Source organism: Castor canadensis, chromosome 4 (genome assembly GCF_047511655.1).
Source record: "Castor canadensis chromosome 4, mCasCan1.hap1v2, whole genome shotgun sequence".
Taxonomy (NCBI): domain Eukaryota; kingdom Metazoa; phylum Chordata; class Mammalia; order Rodentia; family Castoridae; genus Castor; species Castor canadensis.
In genome coordinates this window covers 29,785,608-29,811,825 of record NC_133389.1, presented here as the reverse complement: position 1 = coordinate 29,811,825, position 26,218 = coordinate 29,785,608, and the positions used below count along the sequence as shown (strand labels likewise).

Below are 26,218 nucleotides of genomic sequence, written 5' to 3'. Positions count from 1 at the left end.
CCAGAGGACCTAGCAAAATGTCTTTTGTTCAGTATGGTTTTTTTGTTTGTTTTTGGTGGTACTAGTATCAAACCCAGGTCCTGCCATGTGCTAGGTGCTGCAGTTGAGTAATCAATTTAAGTCCCTGCCTCCTTGAAGCAGACAAGATGAACACACTCAGTAATTTCAGACACTTTTTTGTTTTGAGATAGGTTGTTGCCAGCTAGCTTAGGCTGGCCTTGAAACTCCATCCTCCTCTTTCAACCTCCTGAACTTTTTTTTTTTTTTTTTTTTGTAGTACTGGGGCTTGAACTCAGGACCTTCACTTTGAGCCACTCCACCAGCCCTTTTAGGTGTTTTCAACATAAGGTCTCGAACTATTTGCCTGGCCTGGCTTTGAACCAAGATCCATCTCTGCCTCCTGAGTAGCTAGGATTATAGGCGTGAGCCACCAGCGCCCAGCTACTTGTGTTGTTTTTAATAAATAAAGAATAATGGAGTTTCTAGTGAGAGGAGGCAGTCAAAGCTTTTAGGGAAGGCCTTTTGTTCTGTTATTTTTTTGGTGACACCGGGATTTGAACTCAGGGCTTTACACTTGCAAAGCAGAGTTTTACTACTTGAGCCACACTGCCAGTCCAGTTTTACTGTGGTTATTTTGTAGAAGAGGTCTTGAGAACTATTTGTCTAGTCTGGCCTTGAACCTTGATTCTCTCAATCTTGATTCTCCCAATCTCAGCCTCCCAAGTAGCTAGGATTATAGGCATGTGCCATACAATGCCTGGCAAGTAAGGCCTTTTGTTATGGTCTGAATATTTGTTTTCCCCAAATTTATATGTAGAAATCCTGACTCCCCAGGTGGTAGTATTAGAAAGGTGGGAGTTTTGGGGTAGTTCATGAGGGCTCTGAACAGGACTAACTGGGCACTGGTGGCTCACACCTATAATCCTAGCTACTCAGGAGGCAGAGATCAGGAAGATTGTGGTTTGAAGCTAGCCCTGGACAAACAGTTTGTGAGACCCTATCTGGAAAATACCCAACACAAAAAGGCAGAATGGCTCAAGTAGTAGAGTGCCTGCCTAGGAAGTGTGAGGCCCTGAGTTCAAACCCTAGTACAGACCGCCCCCCGCCTCCCCCCCCCCCAGCAAAAAAGAAAATAAGAATGAACAGGATGAACAGGACTAGTGAGTGTCCTATAAAAGAAACCAGAGAGAGTCCTTCATCCTTCTACTGTGTGAGGATGCAGTGAGAATAAGCTGTGAACCAGGAAGCAGACCCTCAACAGACACCAAATCTGCCAGAGCTTTGATCTTGAATTTACCAGCCTCCAAGACTGTAAGAAATAGATTTCTGATATTTAAGCCACCCAGTCTGTGATATTTTGTAGTAGTAACCCAAATGGTCTAAGACACTTTTTTAAGACGAATTTGAGTTGGGATTGGAAAAATAAAGATCCAGGCTCAGAAAGAGGTAACGAGAGTTTTCCTGGCAGTGGGAGTAGTAAAGTGTAAAACCCCAAGTTAGAAAAGATCATGGTATGTTGAAGGATCAGTCTGGAGCCTCCTGAGGGAAAAGAATGCTGAAAATGAGATTTGAGCAGTACACACGTTAAAGGCCATAAAAATAACCTCAGATTTTATTACTACTTTTTTTTTTTATTCATATGTGCATACAATGTTTGGGTCATTTCTCCCCCCTTCTCCCTTATTACTACTTTTTGATGGTGTTGGGAATTGAACCCAGGGCCTTGCACATGTGACTCTACTGAGCCATATCCCCAGCACTTCATATTTTATTTTAATTGGAAACCTATATAGAGAAATTATAGATCTAGGGAGCAGTCTTGTTTACCTTTTTATTTTGTGGTAGTGGGGATTAACCTCAGGGCCTAGCAAGCACTGTATCACTTAATGCATGCCCCCAGTCGTTTTTACTTTTAGTTTTTCAGATAGAGTCTTGAGCTAACTTTTCATTGGCTGGCCTCTAACCATGATCCTCCTACCTCCCAAGCAGCTGGGACCACAGGTGTATACTACCACACCTGACTTGTTTATTATATTTGAACTATAGATGTGCTTTGATTTACACAAAAGATGCACTTTTGTATATTTCTGGGCAACCAAGTTCTAAATATCAATCTTCAAATGCATTAGGAAAACTTATTTTGAAAGAGTCTATATTGAGCTGGAGGCATGCAGGTACAAAGAGCCCTGAGTTCAAACCTTAGCACTGCCAAAAAAATGTTAAAAGTCTGAATTAAAGCCTCACTGGGCATGGTGGCATATGCCTGTAATCCCAGGCCGAGACAGGTAGATAGCACGTTTGAGGCCATCCTAGGCAACTTAGCAAGACTTGGTCTCAAAATAAAAGTGCTGGGATATGGCTTAGACTTAAGTGCTTGTCTATCGTGGATGAGGTCCTGGGTTTAATCTCCAGTACTGAAAGAAACAAAAATAAGCTCTTATCTTTAAAATGTACAACCTAAGCTGGGCACTTGTGGCTCATATCTATAGTCCTAGCTACTTGGGAGGTTGAGATCAGAGGATTGTGATTCTAGGCCAGCCCAGGCAAATAGTTTGAAAGACCCCCATCTCCAAAATAACCAGAGCAAAATGGACTGGAGTTGTACCTCAAGCAGTAAAGTGCCTTCTTGGCAAGTACAAAGTCCTGAGTTTAAACCCCAGTGCCACAAAATAAATAAATAAAAGGTCCAGACATTCACAACTTTCATGTTTGGTTAAAGGAGGGTAGATGTGTAGCATGGCCCAGTCTTAGGGTAAGAAGCAGGTTGGAAATTCAGAAAGTATGCTAAAAATCTTTTTAAAATATCTTGGCCATTGACATCACTTTTCTTTGTTTGTTTGTTTTGGCGATACTGGGTTTGAACTCAGAGCCTCAAGCTTGCTAGCCAGGCAGTCTACCTTTTGAGCCACTCCACCAGTCCTTTTTTTGTGTGTGTGTTGAGTATTTTCAGGATAGGGTTTTGTGAACTATTTGCCTGGGCTGCCTTTGAACTGAGTTCTTCTTGATCTCTGACTTCCGAGTAGCTAGGATTACAGGTGTGAGCCATGGGGTACTCAGCTCATATTCTTTTCTTAGATGTGAGGATTATTCATTTCAGGTTAGCTATGAGCAGTAATTAATCAAAATAATTAAAATGTTCTGAAAACCTAGATAGAATTGTTTAGAGATAGTTGTCAGTGTAAGATTGGAGTTTTGAATGATAAGTCTAAGGTTTTCATTTCTAATACAATACTACTTGGTTGTAATATCTGATGTTCCGTAAAAACTGTCCCTAAATCTAATGGGATAATTTTTTCCTTTTTTTGTGGTGCTGAGAATTTAACTCAGGGCCTTATGTGTGCCAGGCAAGTGCCGTACCACTGAGTTATAATCCTCAGCCCAAATGGAATAATTTTAACAATAAAGATTTATTTCTTACAGTGTCTAAGGATCAGGTATTAGAAATAGTTAGTTGGCCAGTTCTAACTTTATCATGGGGTTGCTGTCAAGTCAGCTGCAGTTTCCACTGTCTAAATGCTGGAGGATCTTTTTGCAAGGTGACTCACACACATGGTTGGCAAAAACTGGCTTTTAATGGAAGCCTCAATTCTTTCCATGTGGGACTCTTCCAGGGCTGATTGAGTATCCTTAAGGAATCATGGCTGGCTTGACCCAGATCCCAGAGGGAACAATCGTAGGAGAGAGAAGAGGCATGAGCTGGGTAGTAACTAACTATCTTTATTACCTCACCATGGAAATTATAGAACATTACTCCTACCATCTTCTAGTAGAGACAAGCCACTAGGGAAGATAATTAGCCTCCCCTTTTTGAAGTGAGGATCATCAAGATTTTGTTAACTTGTTATTTATTTGTTTATTTTAATGTTGAGGATGGAACCCAAGGCCTCACAGGTACTAAGCAAGTAGGTGCTACTTCTGAACTAACATCTTCAGCCCTGTGAACATTTTTTAAAACCACCCAGTTCCTGTTTTCTGGTTCCCACATGCCGGATAGATACATTTAACTCCCAAGATTCCCTGGAATTGTCATCCCTTTACCACATGCGCTCAAAGTTCAAGAGCATTTAAATCAGGTCCAGATACGGTTGAAGCTCCTCAGGTCTCACAGTGTAGCCCCGGCTGGCCTGGAACTCACTATTTAGCCCTGCTGGCCTCAAACTTGCAATACTCCTGCCTCTCTGCCTCCCAATGCTGGGGTTGCAGCCTGCATACCATGCCTAACTCCATTTCATACTTTTTGTACTCCATTATGGGTAATTTCTTTAAATCTGTTTTCCAGTTTGTTACTTTGCTCTTTGTCTGTATCTGTTGCTTAATTTGCTCGTTTTTCCTTCTGTTTCTAGTTTTGAAAATGCTGTTTGGTCCTTTAAAAAAATTTTTTTTTGTTAGTACTGGGATTTGAACTTGGCCTTATGTTTGCTACACAGGTAGCCTACTGCTTGAGCTACACCCCCATCTTAACGTTTATTTTTTTTTAAAGTTCAAGTTTTTACTTTAATGCACTTTTAAATCAACTGAGTTTTATGGAAAATGAACTGGCAAATAAATTAGACCCATGTTAAAACAGAAGGTCAAAGCTGGACATGGTTGCACAGGCTTGTAATCTCATCCCTTGGAAGGCCAAGGCTAGTCTGGGCTACATGAGACCCTGTCTTGGGGAAAAAAAGTGGCCATTTAAGTGTCCAAACTTAAGAATATTATTTTTTGGGGTGTTAAACTCAGGACTTCATGCTTGGAAAATAGGCACTCTACCACTTAAGCCATACCTCTTCAGTCCATTTTGCTCTGGTTATTTTTTTAAATTTTATTTTATCATTTTTATATTTACTTACATGTGTATACATTATTTGGACAACCCCATGGCCCCCTCCCATGCTCTGATTATTTTGAATATGGGATCCTGCAATCTGCTACCCCTGCGTCCTCCCTATCTCAGCCTTCCAAGTAGCTAGGATTATAGGCCTGAGCCACTGATGCCTGGTCAGTCTTTTCTTTTAAGAAGATCAAGTCTTTTAAACACAGCTTTGTTATAAACTGATCCAGTGATCAGCAGCATTTGGGGATGCTTGGTAAGGGTGGTGATGTTTCTTTGGTGCTCTTTTGATGACGTCTACTGGTAGAATCATCTGCTTCAGTTACACTCATAAGAAGTCATTGCCAGCCAGCCAGGCGTTGGTGGCTCATACCTCTAAACCTATACTACTTGAGAGATAGAGATCAGGAAGTTTGTGGTCAGACTGGGCAAATAATTTGAGAGATCCTATCTCGAAAATACCTAACACAAAAAAGGGTTGGCGGAGTGGCTCAAGTGGTAGATCACCTGGCTGGCTAGCTTGAGACCCTAAGTTCAAACCCTAGTACTACCAAAAAACCAAAAACCAAACAAACAAAAAGAAGTTGTTGCTTTATATGGAAATTTTTTTTTGTGAGACTGGGGTTTGAATTCAGGAATTTATGCAGAAACTTCCTGTTAAATCCACTGTTGCCATATGTCCAATGTCATATTCCCTTATATTCAGCCCAGTTGTTGTATTGCCTTTACTGAGAAGCTCAGAGCTGTGTCGTTAAATGTGCACTGTCATAACCTACATTGTCAGCTATTACAGTTGGCAACATTGACAGAGCTTTAGTACAAGGGTCCATTGCAACAACTGCTTTGCCCTCTTATTTGCAAGCTGTGTCACAGCATGAACCATCATCTCAAAACAGCCGAAACAGCTTCCTCCATAAACTGTTCTAGAGTCTTTCACAGTTTGGACATGAACACAAAGAGCATCAAGCAAAACTTTTCCTGCTTCATCTGAAATTTGTTAATTGACCATCATGCAAAACAGTGGTATAGGCTTCATTCACCAAGGACAATCCTGGAAAGTTAAATGAGTTTGTCTTGGCTGGTAGAGTGGCTCAAGCGGTAATAGCGCCTGCATAGCAAGTAAGAGGCCCTGAGTTCAAACCCCAGTGCTGCTGCCGCCTCCCTCCCATCCGCTAAAAAAATGAGTTTGTCTTTATCAGTCATGACTTTCTCAATAAGCTTTTGCAAATTTTTTTAAAATTTTATTTTTATTGTTGTACTTGGGTACATGTGACAGTTATAAAAGTTCTTACAATATATCATAGTTGAATTCACCCCTCCATCATTCTCCTTTATTCTCCCCTCCACCCATTCCTGGAATAGTTTCAACAGGGCTCATTTTTCTATTTACATACAACTTGCAGCTTTCAAGCTTCACTAATTCTTGATGGCTAGAAGTAGAGGCAGGCCGGGCACTGGTGGCTCATGTCTATAATCCTGGCTACTCAGGAGGCAGAGATCAGAAGGGTTGTGGCACAAAGCCAGCTGGAACAAATAGTTCTTGAGACCCTATCTTGAAAAAAACCAATCATAAGTGGCTCAAGTGGTCTAGAGCACCTGCCTAGCAAGCATGAGGCCCTGAGTTCAAGCCCCAGTACCAAAAAAAAAACCTGTCTAGCAAGCATGAAGCTCTGAGTTCAAATCCCAGCACCACCAGAAAAAAAAATGTAGAGGCAACCATCGACAACAAGTTAAGTGTCCTGTACTTGCAAAACTGCATGCTCAATAGTAGTGCCATCAGCAGCTCCAAAGAGATGTTCAGGATAATTATATATTAACTGTTTGTGGAGCAGTTTATTTCATGCTTAAGAATATGTTCCTTTGTGAGTGCCTGCTTTGTAAGCTTGAAGCCCTGAGTTCAAACCCTAGTTCCACAAAGAAAAAAAAAAAGTTTAACTTTTTCTCTTTTTTTTTAAGCATTATTAAGAATCCAATCTAGGGCCTCATACATTATAGGCAAGTGTTCTACCACTGAACACCTTAGTCCATAAATGCAGATTTGTGTGTGTTTATGTGTGTGTGTGGTGTCATAATTTGAATTCAGGGCCTTGTTGCACTTGTTAAAATGGTCTACACTTGAGCTACGCCTCCAGCTCTTTTTGCTGTAATTAATTTTTTAGATAAAAGTCTCTTGGACCTTGATCTTCTTACCTCTGCTTGTCTTCTCAGACAGCTGGGATTACCAGCATGTGCCACTATGCCTGACTTGTTTTCCTTTTTGTAGCTTAGCTTACTTTTCACATAGATCTGCAGTTAGATTTGGAAGAAAATAGGAGAAATATGAAACTCAAGGAATTGCAGCAAATGAGCAGACAAGATTAATGGATTTGACAACAGATGAGATAAAGCAAAATCAAATTTGAGAATTACTTATAGTCAATACTGGTAACTTTCTTGTTTTGCATTCTTAGACTCCAAAGCCTCCTTTGCTTCCCCCTATATTTAAGCCATCTTTTATCTTGTCAGCTTAGACCAACTATGCTTCCCAGAATTCCCTTTTCTTTTTTTGGCGGTACTAGGGTTTGAACTCAGAGCCTCACACTACATAGGGAAGCAATCTACCACTTAAGACACTCTGCCAGCCCTATTTTGTGTTGAGTATTATTTTGAGACAGATAGCTTATTGTACATGTGTCACATTGGACTATGGCTGAGAACAGAACTAGTCCAGAATGCCACAGGTCCAGGGCAAAGGACCAGCAGGGAAAGTTTGGTTATGAGCAAGGTGGGTCTCAGAGCTGGTCATGAAAGCTCAGATCCATTGAGACAAATTCTAGACAGTAGCATGCAGTTCAACAACTTGTACTAACATCTTGGCTTCTGGCATTCCTTATTCCTACTTCTCTGGCCTCTACAGCTGCAAAAGCTGTTTACTTGGACCTCTGCCTCATCTTTCTTCTTTTGTGCTTCAGCCTATGCATTTGCTTCTTCCTCTACTTGCTCGTATGGTGCAAAGATGTCCAAGAAGATGGTGCTAGGGCCATGAGTGTGTTGGGTATTTTTGAGATAGGGTTTTGTAAGCTATTTGCTCTGGGCTGGCTTGGAACTGGAATCCTCCTGATCTCTGCCTCCTGAGTATCTAGGATTAAAGGTGTGAGCCATTGGCTCCTTGCTTTTGTATGCTTTTAATAAAGTTGGGCACAAGAGAGATTATTGTGGGAGAAATGAAGCTACAGCGATTTTGTAGTTTGTGCACATCATTTGCTTATCTGTTGACTCAGTTCTTTATATTGAGGCAACTTCTAAGACTGCAGCTGTTCTACCTTTTTCCTGGATCCTTCAGCTTTGTTGATTCCTGGGTCAGGTGTGTTTAGCTGTTTGACAGAAGGGCCAGAGGGCCCCAGTTCTGCAGGGCGTGTACACCATCAAGGTGTCGAGGAAACAAAACTAAGAGTTCAGTTTGTCCTTTTGACTTAACTTGTGTATTTTAGCTTGCGCTTCCCCCCCTTACTTGCTGTTCACCATATGCATCTTCCCTCCCAACTCCCATCCTGTGTATTTTAGGCTCCTGCATCAGATGCAGAAGACAGCAACTTTTGCTGACTTCTTAATCATCTGTTACAATTGCATAAGGGCATATCTTGTGCATGTGTGCTTGTGTTTATGAATGTGTATGAATGAATGAATGAGTGAGAAAAAGAGACAGACGGACTGGTGACCTGGTGGCTCTGTTCTCTTTCTTTTTTTTCCACACAGGCTTTAAAGAGAAAAATCTGTGTTTTCATTGTTTCCTCCCCCTTGTTTCCTTGCATATTTTGAAGTTGCCTTGTTAGAAGTTCCTTCTTGGTTAGATTTAGGTTGTGGAGATCCTGAGACCCTAGATTGGTGATATGCTCTTTCATTGTAGGTTTTTGCTTTTTTCAGGGTTTCTTGACCACATGGATGCTACAGATTTGAATTATAGACAAGTAAGAACAAGGCAATGATATCAGATTCTCTGGGTATACTGATCTCCTTCCAAGTTTCCTGGTAAGCCCTCTTTCTTGGCAGATGGTTTTTTTTTTCCTAGATCTCTTTTTCATTTGTGATAGAAGCCACTATTAGGGTCCTAGCTCACTGCAGGAGTATTAGATCTGTTTTGTTTTGTTTTGTTTTTTACTTTGCTGTGGCCTAAATTTTAATCTCCTATTCTCAAACTGGTATTTTGCCCTGAGGCACCTCTGGTATTTCCAAGTTGTCTATACTCAGGTTTTTGCTCACTATTTTGTGTGTGTGTGTGTTGGGGGGAGGGGAGGATGTGAGGTAGTATTTTAAGTATTTTTATTTCTTTTTTTTGGCAGTACTGGGGTCTTGAACTTGGGTCTTACACTTGCTAGGCAGACACTCTACCACTTGCACCACATCTCTAACCCTCTTTTTTTCTTAAAAATAATTTTCTCTTCCTTTCCTTTCCCTTTCACTTCTCCCTCTTTCTTTCTCCCCCTTTCCTTTCTGTTTCTGTCCTGTCCTGTCCTCCTTCCCTTCCTCCCTCCATTCCTTCCTTCTTTCCTTTCTTCTGTTTCTCTCTCCCCCCTCTTCCCTTTTGGTGATAGAGTTTGATCTCAGGGCCTCTTGCTTGCTAGGTAGCAAGAGGAGCAGTTTGAGCTACACCCTAGCCTGTCTTACGTTCTTGATAGTTCAGCAAAATAAAAACATTTGTTGTATTTTTTCTAGGATCTGGTTGCCCTCTTTGGATAGCATGCACACTTGATACTCTAAAGTATCCTGCCAGCATCCATGCACTTGTGGCATAGATTAAGTACTGACTATTTTTTCTTTTTGGTGGAACTGGGGTTTTGAACTCAGAGCCTTATGCTTGCTAGACAGGCACTCTTATCACTTGAGCCTTACTGCACGCCAGCCTAATAATAGGCTTCTTAAACTGAGTGAAAATACAAAGTGTCTTATAGGTTCTGCCATTTTAGTGCTTTCTCTTTTCCCTGTCATCTATGAGATGCTACATAAAATACAGTTGAGACCACAAGAGAAGACAGTGCCAATTGCACTGAGCTGCACCAGCTTGCTATCGTCAGCAGAGCTCTGTTCAGAGCACTTAATAAGTCATTCTCTGATGATTTTGTGGCTAACACGATAGAGATGAAGCTGTCTTTCTTCCTGATAATATCTTTGTATCTGTAGGCACTCTCTGTTTGCCTCATACTGAAACACAACTGTTTGTTAAAAAGCTGGTCAATAAGTTTCCAATTCCCTGCTGTCACTCCTGTAACAGATACCTGCTCGTTGGTTGTTCCATTGGCTGTCTGCGCCTCCACGAATGGAGATGTACCTTTTCCTTTAACAGCTAAGCCTACAGCTATGGCTGCAGTCATGGAGTCACGGACCTGAGGCATTAATGGGTATATTTAAGTATTGCTTCTAATCCTGGCTCGCTTTGTACCAGTGGGCTTCTCTGCTGCCATCTCTGGCACCACTCTGTCTTCTGGACCCTGCTTAGTCAGTGGTGTGTGGTTTTTTTGGGGCTGTTGCTCTGAAAGCCATCCACTGAGGTCATCCTTTTTTTCTTTGGTACTGGGGTTTGAACACAGGGCCTCTGCATGCTTGGTAGGCAGATGCTCTACCATTGTCCCCAGCCTTAAGATCTTGCTCTGAATGTAGCTATTAGGCACAAATTTCTTTTTCTTTTTCTTTTTTTTTTTTTTTTTTTTTTTTTTTTGTGAAACTGTGGTTTGAACTCAGGGCTTCATACTTGCAAAGCAGGTACCCTACTACTTGAGTCATACACTTCCAGTCCATTTTGGTCTGGTTATTTTGGAGATGGGGGTCTCGAGAACTGTTTGCTTGGTCTGCCCTTAAACTGTGATCCTCCCGATCTACATAGCTAGGATTACCGGCATGAGTCATGGGTACCCAGCTAGGTACAACTAACTTCCTCCTTCCCTCCCTCCCTCCCTCCTTCTCTCTCCCCCCTCCCCTTCACTGGGGTTTGAACTCAGGACTTCACACTAGCAAGGCAGGCACTCCACACTTGAGAACACACTTCCAGTCCAACACAACTTTCTTGATACTTGAGGTCCATGTTCTTTCTGCTTAAGATAGATGGGGCTATGTTTTTCCTGAATTTCTGGCTGGCAGCAAATAACTTGTCTGTTTTTGAGCTCATGGTCTCTGACAACCATTAGCACTGTTGGTGGACCTGAGATTTGTTTTCTGACATTGTTGGGAGAGGTCCTGTTTGTGTGGGCCAGATTGTACTTATTTTGTCTCTTGCTGAAGCATCCATTGAATGTATGGATGCTGCTTGGGCCCTATATTGCCCTTGCTATCATAGCCTTTCCACAGAGGCGTATACTCTGCTTTCCCTTTTTTGTTTTTCCTTTTGTTAACAGTCTTTTCAATGGTTTCAGTCCATCAAGGTGGGGAGGGCGGTGTCTGTGAAGCAGAGTGAGTGAGATCTATTGGAGACTCTTGAAATATCTAGTTAGGATTGTATTAGATCAGGTTATATGACTGTTAGGTATGAGAGACTTATAGGGAATACTATTCTACTTTCATTAGGAATTGTAGGTGTGACTTGCCTAGTAAGTGGTAGCAGAGTGCTTGCTTAACAGGCGCAAGGCCTTGAGATCAAACCCCTGTACCACCTAAAAAAAACAAGACAAAACAGATTGGTTACTTTCACCAGAATGACGATACTAAATGACTAAAACCAAAGTAACAGCAATGCTGGTTTTCATGAAGATGTGAAGGAGAAATTCAGATGGTGGGAGGGCAAACCGATAAATCATTTTAGAAAACTTTCTACTAAAGCTGAACATAAGCATATTCTATGACCTAAAAAGCTAGGAGTTGTATTAACTCCTAGATATATATATATATATATATATAAACATTGTAAAATAAATACAAGTGTTCACAAGAAGACATGTATATAATTTTTCATAATATATTGTTCATAATAGCACAAACTGAAACACAACAAAAATGCTCATCAAGAATAGAATGGAGCTGCTGGCTCATTCCTGTAATCCTATAATTCCTGCTTGAGAGGCTGAAATCAGGAGGATCAAGGTTCAAAGTCAGCCTGGGCAAGAAAAAAAGCGAGACCCCATCTTAACATGTGCACGCACGTATGTGCATAGTGGCCTATGTGGTAGCGCACCTGCCTAGCAGGCATGAGGTCCTGGGCTCAAATCCTACTACTGCCAAAAAGAATTTAAGTATTGAAAGCAAGAGTATGTTCACATGAAAGGTTCACTGGTCCTGTAGTGTATTTCCTCTATACTTTTTATGTTTGATGTTTCTTGGTACAAGTATAGACAGATTATTAATACCAATTTTAAATAAAGTCAAAGATGCAGTGATCTTGGATAAAAGTCATAAATTATGTTCAAAACATTGTGTTCTTTTAAGGGAGATTGAGATAAGCCCTAGTACATGGTATTTTAAACTAGGTTAGATAAGACAGCAGAAGATGTCCTATTTGAATCAATCCTGCTTTGCAAAGGAGTAAGTACCTCTAAGGCTGGTTTTTTTTTTTTTTTTTTGTTGTTGTTGTTAGTTTAAATTTCTATGTCACGGCAAGTATTAAAGCCACTGATGGGCAGAAGTTTTCTTGTTTTGTCAGTAAACATTGACTATATCAAAGGGATTTTTTGTTCCTAAGTGGAAAGCCATATTTAGTTTAGAATATTGCTTGTGCAAGAGTATAAGCTGCAATTTATGATGCTCTAATACTGTAGCTTTTTCATGTGGAACAGCAGTATAAGTTCAATGGTTCGTATAAGTTATGTTTGAGGCATTAGTTGCTTGCATTTCTTAACAGTTCTACAGTGGTGAGAAAAAAATTTCTGGAAGTGCTAGCAGTTTGAATGTTCTTTGTTTTTGTTTTTTTGTTTTTTTTTCTTTTTGTAGTAGTGAGGTTTCAATTTAGAGTCTTGCATTTGCCTACTACTTGAGCCATCCCCTACCCCTAGCCCCATAATGTCCCATTTTTATATGTCTAGAACAGAATCTTGCCATAAAAACAGTAATATTGATGATTTATTGTAATGCTATGGGAGTTGCAAATGGCTGCTCTACCACTGAGCTACATTCACATCTGAGAAACAATATTACTTAATGGTCTGTGTTTATGTCAATCAACTTATGTTATCTACTTGTGGTTTTAACGGAAAAATCCCTGTGGCAATAGTAAACTTGTAACATTAGATGACTTCAATTTGTATTTTGTCACAACAGAAAGTACATTGCTGTTTTGGTTTATTCATTTTAATGGGAGTGTCATGTTATTATAATGGTGTTAAAGGGTGGTTAATGATGATTGTTACTAAGGGTGTAAAATTGAAAGGGATAAAGACAAGCATTCTTATGTTTAGTGCTCAATGATTTTATTTGTTGCTATGTCAAAACTTTCAGGAGGGTTTCCTATAGTGGTTGGTCTTAAGTAAGACTCCATTAATCTTGGTCTTTTCTCATAATTCTACAGGAAGTTAACCATCTAAGAAGAACTTTTAGAGAAGAAAGGCTTCTCTGTGTATCTTATGAATATTGTCTTTTTTCTCTAGAGATAATTCCTTGCCTATTACTTTATGCATGAAAGCTGTAGATTCACATCTTTTTTTTTTCTTTTTTTGGAGGTGGTACAGGTGTTTGAACTCGGAGCCTTCTATCTTCCTAACAGGTACTTGGGCCACATCTCCACCATCAAGGTTCACATCTTTTTTATGTAACTGTTAGTGTCTTGTCTCTTCTGAGTTGACTATGCTTTCTTCCTGGATGTACTCACCCACCACCTGTTTTTGTATTGATGTTTCCAAATCTATATCCTTGCATCCCTGCATTGGACCCAAAGCCTTGTCTGTATTAGGCAAGCACTCTACCACGAGCTACATCTCCAGTCCACGTATTTCTTTTCTTTGAGAGTTTTAGTCTTTTTTTTTTTTTTCCTTGAGTCAGGATCTCACTGCATAGCCCAGATGGGCCTCGAACTAACAATCCTCCTGGATCATCCTCTGGAGTGCTGAGATTACAGGCTTGAACCGTCATGCTTAGCTGTTGCAATACTTTTTTCTTTCCTCTTTTTTTTGCAGGGGGAGGGAGCATATTGGGCTTTGAACCCAGGGCTTTATTTGTGCTTATAAGGCAGACACTACCACTTGAGCCATGCCTCTAGCGCATTGGGATTTTTTTGGTGGTGGGATTTGAACTCAGGGTTTCACGTTGCCAGGCAGGTGCTCCACACTCTGAACCATGACTCCAGGCCTGTAGCAAACTTGAAGCTCACTGTATTCGTAATGTATCACACTTTTACACATGGGTAACTATTCCCTGACATTTTGGTAACCAGTCCTCTGCTTCTTAAAGAAGTTTTAGTGTAAAGTATCTCTACATAATGTGTTATTTCATTTTGCATGGCTTTGAACTTGTTGTACCTTGAACTATATCTTTCTTTGTCCAATTTTTTTTGCATTGACCCATATTGATTTAGTTATTATTTATTTCCACTGTTACTTGCTTCTTCATTGTAGCAATGTATCACATTTTTTTCCCATGTTTTTGTTTTGACTATCACAGAACAATGGTGCTACAAGCATTACTTGTGCAGGATTCTCTAGACAGTACTTTTCAAGCTTCGGGTTGCTGTTGTACTCGTTTGTTGTGAAATCAATTTACTGAGACAAGAACTATACTAGCTTTTTAAAATATATAATAACAAAAATATCTTAATGTAATACATATTTAAAAGTTAGTTTCTTTTTTCTTGGATGTCACAAAAAGAAACCCCAAACTCCTAAATTACCCCTTGTTTCCTGCATACTAATCTTTGGAGAAAGCACTGTACATTCCTGTTCTGTTTCTTCCTCTTCTTCTTCAACCCTCTTCCACTTTGGATCTGTAATCCATAATTCATCGTCAGCAAAAATCACCAGTAATGTATTCTCAACCTTTTCTGTACTTTCTCTTTACCTTGTTACATTAACAGTAACTCTGAGGACACTGCTTCACAGGTTGTTTTTTTTCTCCTGTAAGCCTCATCTACTGTGTCCTGGAGGAGGGAGCAGTTAGTGGTTTTCCTTTTCCTCATTGACACTTTTCTGGTAATTTTTCTTTTCCTCCTCTAAAATAAATACTATTTTGAATCGGTTTATTATTCTTGTATGATCCTTTTTTCATTGCTTACTCAGTTCTGTGAATAATTTTTCTGTGATGATGATGATGATGTCTGCCATCCTACCTTAGTTACTCCTTCTGTAGTCTTACTCTAGCCACCGTTCTTTTTGACTTTATTTTACTGTAATGGCAGTTCTACTTTCTGTTAAATGCTATTTATTCCTCCTGCCCCCACCACCTTTTTTTTAGTGCCAGGGATCAACCCAGGGCCTTGTACATCCTAAGCAAGTGCCCTACCACCGAGCCCATGCCTTCATTCCCTTCTTTTCCACTATTACAACCTCCCACACCTGCCTTCTTTTTCACTTTGTATCGAAGATTTGTTCACAAAGAAGGATGTCTAACATGAAACAAACTCCTTCGACTTTTCTGCTCTAGAGTTTCACGGTAGCCTCAATGAGCTAGATAAATTCCACTTCCTGTCTCCTCCTTGAGGGCAGTGCATTGCTTTCCTCTGCTGCTTTCACATGGTTTTAACACTTCCACCTGTATTCATTTTCTGTCCACTTAGTTTCTTAAGGGAAACAAATAATAAATGTGTTTTCACTGCCCAGAAATAATATTAATATAGCTTTTTAGATTTCTGCATACAATTCTCTTTTTTTTTTCTTTTGTCTTTTTCTTTGGAGACAGGGTCATATTGTGTAACTTGGGCTGGCCTTGAACTAGAGATCCTCCTGCCTCAGCCCAGTGCTGGGACTATAAGCATGGACCACCACTCCTGGCAAATTTTTTTTTTTTCGGGTACTGGGGTTTGGTTTGGTTTTTTATTTTTTTGTTGGTACTGGGATTTGATCTCAGGGCTTCACACTCGCTAGGCAGGTGCTCTACTTCTTGAGCCACTCCACCAGCCCTTTTTTGCATTGGGTATTTTCAAGATAGGGTCTCACAAACTGATTGTCTAGGCTGGATTTGAACTGCAATCCTCCTGATGTCTGCCTCTCAAGTAGCTAGGATTTCAGGCATGTGCCATTGGCGCAAGGCTTGGTCCTGAGGTTTGAACTCAAGCCTTTGTGCTTGCTAGGCAAACACTCTACTGCTTGAGGCACACCTCTAGCCCAATAATTCTTTTTTTTTTTTTCTTTTAATGGGAGGAAAAAACATCGGATAAAGCTCAACTCATCCCCCTTTTCAACCCCCCTCCTTAGTCATCCCACCTTCTCATCCTAATCTTCTATAGTACTTAAAAATATTTTCTCATATAAAGACATTATATTTGCCTGCAGAATGAGAACAGTTTTGTGAGTAGGAGCAAGATGGAACATGGAGAAGGACAGGATATGACTGTCAGTACTTCCATTGAGAAATGAATGATGGAGGTTGAATCTAGAGTGGTGATAGTGAATTTGGAGAACAATGGACAGACTAGAAAATTCTTTAGGACTAAAGACCTAGTTTGGGAATAGTAGGGGATTGCAGTTTTGGATATGCATACTATGCTGGACCTTCAGTATATCCAAAGGGGTTAGGGCAAATAGACAGCTTTTAAAGACAAAAATGGGAAGTCTGTGTAAACTGTTTTAAACAAAGAGTACTGATTACAGGGGTTTGTTGCAGGAGTTGGCATTAGCTTATTAGTGGAAGCAGTATTGTCAGGCATGTGTACTTGTGCCAGTGGTTTATCTGGTTTGAGGTATTCTTTGCATTGTTTCCATCATGAGGATACATGCATGAGGACTCTTAACTTCATAGCCACATGTATAAGGGCTCTTCTTCGTGACCTCACGTAAGTAACTTCATTATGCTACTACTGATAACTGCCATATTTTCCTTTTGTGTTAAAGATCTTTTTCTGAAAGCATTGCTTAGAAACCATTTCTTTTGAAAGTTTTAGCAAGGATTTATTTTAGTATAACAGGATAAAGTATAGACAAGGGGTGGGGGGAGGAAAAGAGAGAGAAACATTTCCTATTCTCCATGCAGGAAATGAGAGCAAAGACTCCTTAAACCGTTTTGAGAGTAGGTTTGATTGTTCCTGAAGAATAGGATGGACCTGTTTTGTTAGTCTGATCCTACATAAGAGAGAAATGGTAGCAATTAGGAGTTCACGTTAAAATCCTTTTTATACTGAGTGTGATGGTGTGCCTGTAACCCCCGCACTTGTGAGGCTGAGACAGGAGGATCCTGTTCTAGTCCAGCCAAGGCTGCATATGGAGTTCCAGGCCACTGATCTGCATGGCAAGAGCCTGTTTTGAACAACAACAGCAAAAAGATGAAAAAGAAAAAGCCCAAACCTCTTTATAGCTACATTTGAGCAACAAGGATGACAGAGAAGGATGGGATTTCACTGTCAAGTTTAATTTTTTCTGTTGGCTTGGATATTGTTGCAAAGCATTGGGCCATCATTACTCTATTGTTAGTAGTTGCACTTCTTCAGAAGTTTGACAGGCACAAAGTTTATAAGGATAATACAGAAAAGCAGGCAGAGAAAGAAATCAAGAGAACTATCCAATTCACAATAGCCTCAAAAAATTAATTAGGAATAAACTAAGGACATGAAAGACATCTAGAGTGAATATTGTGAAACATTGAAGAAGACATTAGAAATGGCAAGACCTTCTGGGCACCAGTGGCTCACGCCTATAATCCTAGCTACTCAGGAGGCAGAGATCAGAAGGATTGCGGTTCAAAGCCAGCCTGGGCAAATAGTCCATGAGACCCTATCTTGAAAAGACCCTTCCCAAAAATCACTGGTGGAGTGGCTTAAGGTATAGGCCCTGAGTTCAAGCCCCAGTACCACAAAAGAAAAAAAAAAAAAGGCAAGACCTTCTGTGTTCATGGGTTGGCAGAATTAATACTGTGAAAATGGCTTTCATACAAAAATCAATCTAAAAATTCAGATGGAAGCATAAAAGACCTGAGTAGCCAAGCAGTCCTAAGCAAAAAGAGCAATACTGGAGGTATCACAATACCTGACATCAACTTATACTGTAGAGCCGTAGTAATAAAAACAGCATGGTACTGGAACAAAAACAGACATATAGATCAATGGAATAGAATTGAAGATTCAGAAATAAACCCACACAGCTATAGCCATCTGATTTTTGACAAAGGTGCCAAAAACCTATGTTGGAAAAAAGACAGTCTCTTCAACAAATGGTGTTGGGAAAACTGCGTATCTACATGCAAAAGACTGAAACTAGATCCCTATCTCTCACTGTGTTCAGAGATCAGTTCAGAATGGATCAAACATATAAATGTAAGACCTAAAACTTTGAAATTACTACATGGAAACACTTGAAGATATAGGCATAGACAGTTATTTATAAATAGGATTCCAGTTGCTCAGGATATAAGAGCAAGAACTGACAAATGCAGTTGCATCCAATTAAAAAGCTTTTGCCAAGGAAGTCATTTCCAGAATCAAGGAACAACCCACAGAATAGAAGAAAGTCTTTGCAAGCTGTTCATCTGAAATGGATTAATAGCTAGACGATGTATAAAGCTCAAAAAATAAGCACTAAAAGAACAAGTATTCCAAGTAATAAGTGGAAAATGAATTGAATAGACAATTCTCAAAAGAATGGCAGATGCATATGAAAAAAATGCAATATCCTTAGCCATAAAGGAAGTGCAAATCAAAATGACACTGAGATTCTCTCTCACCTCAGTCAGAATGATTGTCAACAAGAAAACAAATGCTGGGGGCTGGTGGAGTAGTTCAAGTGGTAGAAAGCCTGCCACAAAAAAAAAAAAAAAAAAAAAAAAACATTGGGCTGGAATTGGAGGTGTAGCTCAAGTGGTAGAACACCAGAGTGCCTGCCTAGTAAGCGTTAGGCCCTGAGTTCAAACCCCAGTGCTGCCCGCCCCACCCCCCCCGCAAAAAAGGAAAACAATAATGAATTCTGGCAAGGATGAGGGAGGCACCTTTATATACTGTTGGTGGGACAGTAAGTTAATCCAGGTTCTATGGAAATCAGAATGGAGGTTCCTAAACTGAAAGTAGCACTAACCATAGTATCCTGCTATAGCACTCTTGGACATTATATTTAAAGGAATATAAGCCAACAAAAGAGTGATACCACACACCCATGTTTATAGTAACAGTATTTACAGTAGCCAAGATAGGGAACCAGCCTGCTTGCCCAACAACCAATGATTGGGTAAAGAAAATGTGGTACATATATACAATGGAGTATTCAACCACAAAGAAGAATGAAATTGTGTCATTTACAGGAAAATGCATGAAACTAGAGCTCATTATGCTAAGCAAGATAAGCTAAGCTGAGAAAGACAACAATTTTTGCTGAAATGTGGAATCTAGACTTAAAAATTCTAATAATATGTGATTGTTAAAGGGGAAGTGTTGGAGAGAGAACCAGCTTGTTTGGGAGAATGACTATGGAAGGAGGGGAAAGGATAAATGAGTAATTATTATATACGTATGAAAATAACACAATAAAACTTAAAAAGGAGGGGGGATAGGAGGAAGTGTGGTTAAGAAAGAATATAACATAGATGTAGTGAATTTGATCAAAGTACATTATATGCATGATATACTATCACAGTGAAACCCCTTTGTATAATTAACTTATGCTAATAAAAATTTTAAAATAAATGATAATGCAGAGCATAATTAGTAATATGATAACTATTTTTTTTTTTTTTTGCCAGAAACCTAGGCATGAAAGCAACCAAGTAAGCAAACCACATGACCAAGGGGTCATGAACTGGGTGAGGCCCGTTGTAGCCATGTGGCTTGTTCCCTTATTTTTTTATAATTGGGTCTCAACTTCCCCAGAGGAATTTATTCAGGTACAGTATGTAGTATCAGCAGTAGCACAGGCTCCACCTTGTTCTGCCAGTAAGTAATCATGAGATATTCTATTATTCAAAACCATTGTAGCAAGAGAATTTAATGAATGCTGGTGTGCGGCAATAGCCTCTGCTATATAGAAAGAAGCAAATGGACTCCTTACCATTTCTTTATTAGTAATTAGGTCATACCAAGGTCAAAAATACCATGGTTGAAAAGAAACCAATATGAAATTCCATGCTGTGCTACGTAACTCATGTTTGGCCCTTTGACGTAGTGAGGGTGGGCTAGTCAGGCCACCAGTTTCAGACCTGTTATGTCCTGAAAATAAAATGGTGAAGTATCCTGTGACAGAAGAGAGTAATAACTGGAGATGAAGATGTGAGGTTGAGGTGGTAGGTAGGAAGAGGATTTTAGAAATGGATGAATGAATGAATGAATGAATGGTCCAGCTGGGTGTAAGAAGTTGATGAGAGACAAGAGCAATCAACAATTTCAAGTTGTAGGGAAAAGAGAGAGTGAATAGCTGTGATACCCACACAGGAAGGGGCTGCTGTAGATTGGATAGAAGAAAAACATGGAAGAGAATGCTGTTCTAATAGAAAAGATGTTGAATATTTAGTACTTCTTTGTAAATTCACTGTGAGCATTAATCCAGAAGATTGAGGGCCTTTTATTCCATTTACATGATGCAATTCCCACTTGACACTTTTATCATTTTCTACTGCCAGCTACTTGATTACCCATACCAAAAAATCCATCCCCCCAACCAAAACCAATATATGCAGTAAATAATCTTGTTGTATGGAAAGATTAAACTTTATGTATGACATCTTTTCCTCCTGTGTTTTGGGAACCTCATGTGAACTCTACCGAATGGAGTTTGGTCAGAGCTTAATTTCCATTTCCTATGACTTTTTTTTCTTGTATTTAATTATAACATATTTCTGCCACAGGGGAAAACCTAGTAGAATTCATTGACTAAATTGGGCCCAAATAAATACTATGATGTCATGGCCAGAAAAAAGCACAGCTCTCTTTTCTTCAGAAGACTTTTATGTTAGAGTAGAGTTTTGAAAGTTAATTTTTGTTAATGATGGAAAATTCAAAAGGTACAAAACTGCAAATAAATCTTCTGTTCCTGTTTCCTTGTTCACTCTGTCCATCCCAAGGCATCTGGTATTAGTATTTTCTTAAGTATCCTTCAGATTCTATGCTTCTACAGAGAAATACATACACACACACATATGTGTATATATAATTGCCTTCATTTACACAAATAGTATAATGTACCTTTTTTTGTTCATTTAAATTTTATTAGGCAAGGATAGAGGATCACAGTACAAGACCAGCCCAGGCAAAAAGTTAGTAAGACCCTATCCCGAGTAGCTGGGCGTGGCTAGCTACTTGGGAGGTGGAATTTGGAGGATGAGGTAGGAGAATCTCTGTCTCTGTCTCTCTCTCTCTCTCTCTGTCTCTGTCTGTTTCTTCTCTGTCTTTACAGTACTGGAGTTTGAACTCAGGGCCTCATGCTTAGTAGGCAGGCACTCCATGAGCCATTTGAGAACAGTTTGCCTGGGGCTGACTTCAAACTGAGATCCTCCCGATCTCTGCCTCCTGAGTAGCTAGGATTACAGGTGTGAGCCACCAACACCTGGTTAACTTTCTTATTCCCCTTTTTTTGTGGCCCTGGGATTTGAACTCAGGGCCTACACATTGAGCCACTTCACCAGCCCTTTTTTTGTGAAGGGTTTGTTTGAGATAGGATCTCACAAAATATTTGCCCAGACTGGCTTCAAACTGTGATCCTCTTCATCTCTGTCTCCTGAGTAGCGAGGGTTACAGGCGTGAGCCACCTGTGCCCGACTAATGCCAGTCTTTTGTGATTGATTTGGGCATATTTAAGTGATTTTGAACATAGTACTGGTTACATATTTAGGCAGCAGAAATTAAATCTCATTTAGTACTTAAGGAATTTTGTGTGGGGGGAAGTTGGGGTTTGAACTCAGGGCTTCACAATTATAAAGTAGGTGCTCTACTGCTTGAACCACACCTCCAGTCCATTTTGTTCTGGTATTTTGGAGATGGAGTCTTGTGAAGTATTTGCCCAGACTGGCCTTGAACCAAGATCTTCTGTATCTCCGCCTCCCAAGACCTGAGCCACTTTTGCCTGGCTAAATTTTAGGAACTTTAAATAAAAAATAACTATTTGTTTGTGTGTCATATTGAAAGTAATTGATACTGTCATTTTTCTTAAAAGGAAAAGCGGTCCACATTCATTTCTGCTACCCACAACTTATTTCCTGAAGAAATGAGTCATGGTCACTTAAATTTATTTTTAATATCTCAGCTTTTTATTGAATATGTTGCAAAACAAGTTTATTGAAAAAGACCAATGCCCATTGTCATTATCAGACTCCTCAGACTGTTCTTTACTTGCTTCCACTTTCTTCTCAGCTAGGGCAGCCATATTGGAAGGGGCAGAGCCTACTACTGGTGTGCACCAGTTGCATCTCCTGCAACTTGCCTACAGCTTGCCTGCAATGAGATCCTGCATTGCAGGCAAGGGTGTCAGTGTTGACGTTTGTCAGAGCTTTTGCAAACAAGCTAGGCCAAAAGTTTCAAAATTTATACTAGCTGCTTTTAACAAGGGCATTGAACTTATCCTCTGTGCAGGACACCTCATCATTCTGCAGATAAAGATTGAATAGATACAGCCACCCTTGGATGTGGGGCTGGCACTCTGGCTGTGATGCTAGTCTTGAAAGTGAGGCCTTGGTGCAACACAGCCATAGCTTCCTCAGAAGGACTGAGCACCTTGGCAATAGAGAAAAGGGGCATTAAGTTTATTTTTGAGCCTGATGGATTGTACTTTGAAAAAATCTAGTACCGCTGCCTTTCAAAAAATTAGAAGCATTTGGCATGTGAGGGTGATCTGGCTGTGACATCTGTTACCCCATTGATTGCCAGGGTTGATTCAGCTGATCTGGCTCTCTAGGCGGGGTCCCCTTCCTCTCTCACTGCTCCATATGCATCCCTCCTGAAGCTTCGTGCTCGGTTGAAGTGGACAATCATCCTGATACAAGAGGACTGTTCTTCGGTCAAGGGTATACAAGTAGCTGCGCTCCCCTGCTAGAACCTCCAGAGATTGGAAGCATTTGATATTTTTGCTTTATTAATTTTATTTGAGTGTGCTTCTCAGATATTTCAACTTTCAGAAAAAATCTTTATTCTAGAATATATAAAAGGCGAAATATTTATACGATCTGAAGAGAAACCAGAGTATATTCTAGAATATGTAAATTGATTCACAGCAAAAGATTCAACTCTTTTATTAGTTAGAAAGTCTTGAGTTTTTCTTTTCTTTGAGTATTTTATGTCTACGAATATTTTATTTCATGTTTAGATTGTGAGCATACTTCATTTATGACACTTTCAGTCTTGGTTTAACCTTTAATCTATTTGTTGGCTTTCAGAGGTGTTACATTCCTTTTGGAGCAATATTAGGAAAAACATTTATACTTCATTTTCATTTAACTCAAAAATTAATAGTGATACACATATGCTTATGAAGTAGGCTACACATAGGAGTGTTCTAAATTAATAAATGTTTCAGTGGGGATGAATGTTCTGGCCTTCTGAAATGTATTAAGGAAAGTATCAGAATGCCTGTTTTATCAGAAATCAAGAACAGGGTTATGAAAGAATTCTATACAGAATAGACTGTATAGAATATTCATGTTTGCATTAAGCAAAAAGTGAGCTTGGCATTGTTAGGTCAGTAAAAGGATTTTTCAATATTTCCGAGTTTCTGTCTACCATAGACTGAATTGTCAGATACTTTGGTGGCGACAAGTAATAGGGATGCCATATTGTACCTCATTGTATACCAGAAAAATTAGTGTTCATGTCTCTGATCTGTGGAACATCATGGACCTGGCCTTCTGTAACATCCTATGTACAGGATGAGATTGTGACTTGCCTTGCACAGTCTTTGCATCCTCTTAGAAAACATCAGTTAATGAAGTTTGTACTGTAAAGGTCACAAACTCTTGTGGCCAAGGATTATGTCCTGTTTGTGATTGATTAGAGTTGTATCTCATAGTGGTGGTGGGGAGGTTCTAGTTCAGATTTTTTTTTCGGTTGTACTGGGGTTTGAACTTAGGGGCTCATGCTTGTTAGGCAGGTGCTCTACCACTTGAGCTGATCCACCAGCAGGGATATTAGGTTCTAAATTTAGCATGTAAGATATAAAATGTGTGTAGAATGTTATTTCTTAATCCTCTTAAAGTCATTCATAGAGTTTTCTGGGTTCACAAAGTAGTTGAACTGTATTTTCCTGGCCATTATTTTTGAAACAAAACATCTAACACTAGATTCACGTTCAGCATAAGAGGGACATGGGAACTAGGAAGGACTGAGAGAACAGCAGCAGAATCTTGCTTTTTTTTTTTTAAACAGCCCTTGCTATATAGTCCTGGCTGAGCTTGAACTCAAGATCCTCCTGCCTCAGCCACCCAAGTGCTGGTATTAAAGGACAGGTACCACCATACCTGGTTGGCGTTCCTCTTAATGCCCTTCTCCAGCATCTGCTTTTGAAGGGAATGCAGATAGGTTTGTACATATAATTACTTTGGTGGCTCATTTGCCAAATGCATGTATTTGAAGTGTTTTTTTCTTAATTATTATACATTGATATCTTCCCCTTTTATCATCTTCTCACCTTCTTTCTTTGAGGAATTGAATAGAGTAGTAATCATTCTAGGTTGGCAGAATGGCTCAAGCAGTAGACCACTTATCTAGCAAGCGTGAAGCTCTGAATTCAAATCTCAGCACTGCCACGGCAGGGGTGGGGGGGTGCGGAGAAGTATTCATTCTAGCTAACTCAATGTTTTATAGGCTACTTTTTAAAAATTAAAGTATTCTTTTTCATTTATATTAAAGTCAAACATACATATTAACTGTGTCAGAGGCTTTGAAGATTCTTTTCTCCAGTACTTACGAAGGTTTTTTGTTTTGTTTTGTTTTTGCTGATGCTGGGGACTGAACCCAAGGGCTTTTGCACATCCTAAGCAAGCATTCTACAGCTGAGCTACATCCCCAGCTCTGTTTAAAGTTCTAAACTTCAAAATGCTTATTTGTTTGCTGGCCTTGCAAGTTTAGTCATAGAGGATTAATATTGCACAATTTTTAGTAGCTGAATCTGCTAGGATTTTGCTAATCCTTTGAATTTAACTGTAGATCAAGCAAGCAGATAATGGTCTGTGTCATAACTTTTGCCACCGACTTAGAAAAGTAGGCATGTTGTATTGATAAAATAATCTTCCATTTCTGTTCATTGATTTTGTGTGTTTTTATACAGGTTTCCTGTTGCATCTTTGATATCGTTTCCTAGATTCTGCTCCATGATTTAACTTGAAATTCTGAAATGAAGATGGAGGAGGCAGTGGGAAAAGTTGAAGAACTCATTGAGTCTGAAGTCCCACCAAAAACCTCTGAACAAGAGATAGCCAAGGAGGAAGATGGATCTGTAGAACTGGAATCCCAAGTTCAAAAAGATGGTGTAGCAGATTCTACAGTTCTTTCTTCAATGCCCTGCTTGTTGATGGAACTAAGAAGGGACTCTTCTGAGTCTCAGTTAGCATCCACAGAGAGTGACAAGCCGACAACTGGCCGAGTTTATGAGAGTGACTCCTCTAATCATTGCATGCTTTCCCCTTCCTCTAGTGGTCACCTGGCTGATTCAGATACATTGTCTTCTGCAGAAGAGAATGAACCATCCCAGGCAGAAACAGCAGTAGAAGGAGATCCTTCAGGAGTGTCGGGTGCCACAGTTGGGCGCAAGTCTAGGCGGTCCCGTTCTGAAAGTGAAACATCTACTATGGCTGCCAAGAAAAACCGGCAATCCAGTGATAAACAGAATGGTCGAGTTGCCAAAGTTAAAGGTCATCGGAGCCAAAAGCACAAGGAGAGGATCAGACTACTGAGGCAAAAACGGGAGGCTGCTGCAAGAAAGAAGTATAACCTGCTACAGGACAGTAGTACCAGTGATAGTGACCTGACTTGTGACTCAAGTACAAGCTCATCAGATGATGAAGAAGAGGTTTCAGGGAGCAGCAAGACAATCACTGCAGAGATACCAGGTAGAGGATGTTTTTTAAACTGACTGTAAAGCACCTGATGGCATTTCTCAGCTGTCAGGCCTGGTTAGATGAGTGACATTTGAAAAAATTCAGGAGACCTGCAGCTCTGTATAAATTTGAAGACTGCAGTCTATTAACAAGAGATGGCCAATTAAAAAGCAAAAACAAAAACAATCTGTTCTGAGGTTTCCAGTGCACTTTAGCACAACAGCAAAAAAACCCAAAAAACCGTAACAAAAAAAGTGGTTAATGATAGGGACAAATTATTTTTAAGTAATGGAATTTCTCACAAGTTTCTTTCTCTGTAACATATTACCTAAACTCCATCATTGCCTTTTTAGCACTGCTTAGCTTTAA

The 26,218-nt window shown here is 39.8% G+C and overlaps 1 protein-coding gene and 1 pseudogene across 9 annotated transcripts in view; one reads left to right on the top strand and one right to left on the bottom strand.

Moving 5' to 3' along the window:
• Positions 1-26,218, top strand: part of Ark2n (arkadia (RNF111) N-terminal like PKA signaling regulator 2N) — an 86,624-nt gene that overhangs the window by 13,682 nt on the left and 46,724 nt on the right. For 4 of the 9 annotated variants that reach the window (XR_012447039.1, XM_020183203.2, XM_020183199.2 and 1 more), the window contains exons 2-3: positions 8,717-8,821; positions 25,081-25,861. Coding sequence is in view for 8 of the 9 variants with exons in the window: in XM_020183203.2 (XP_020038792.1) it covers positions 25,147-25,861 (715 nt within the window). In the remaining variant the exon portion in view is untranslated. Of the gene's footprint in view, positions 1-8,716; positions 8,822-12,016; positions 13,473-25,080; positions 25,862-26,218 lie in introns of those variants that run through there. The other 5 variants (XM_020183206.2, XM_020183200.2, XM_074069882.1 and 2 more) reach the window with 3 other exon arrangements.
• On the bottom strand, positions 9,651-10,466 carry LOC109698801 (chromodomain Y-like protein pseudogene; annotated as a pseudogene).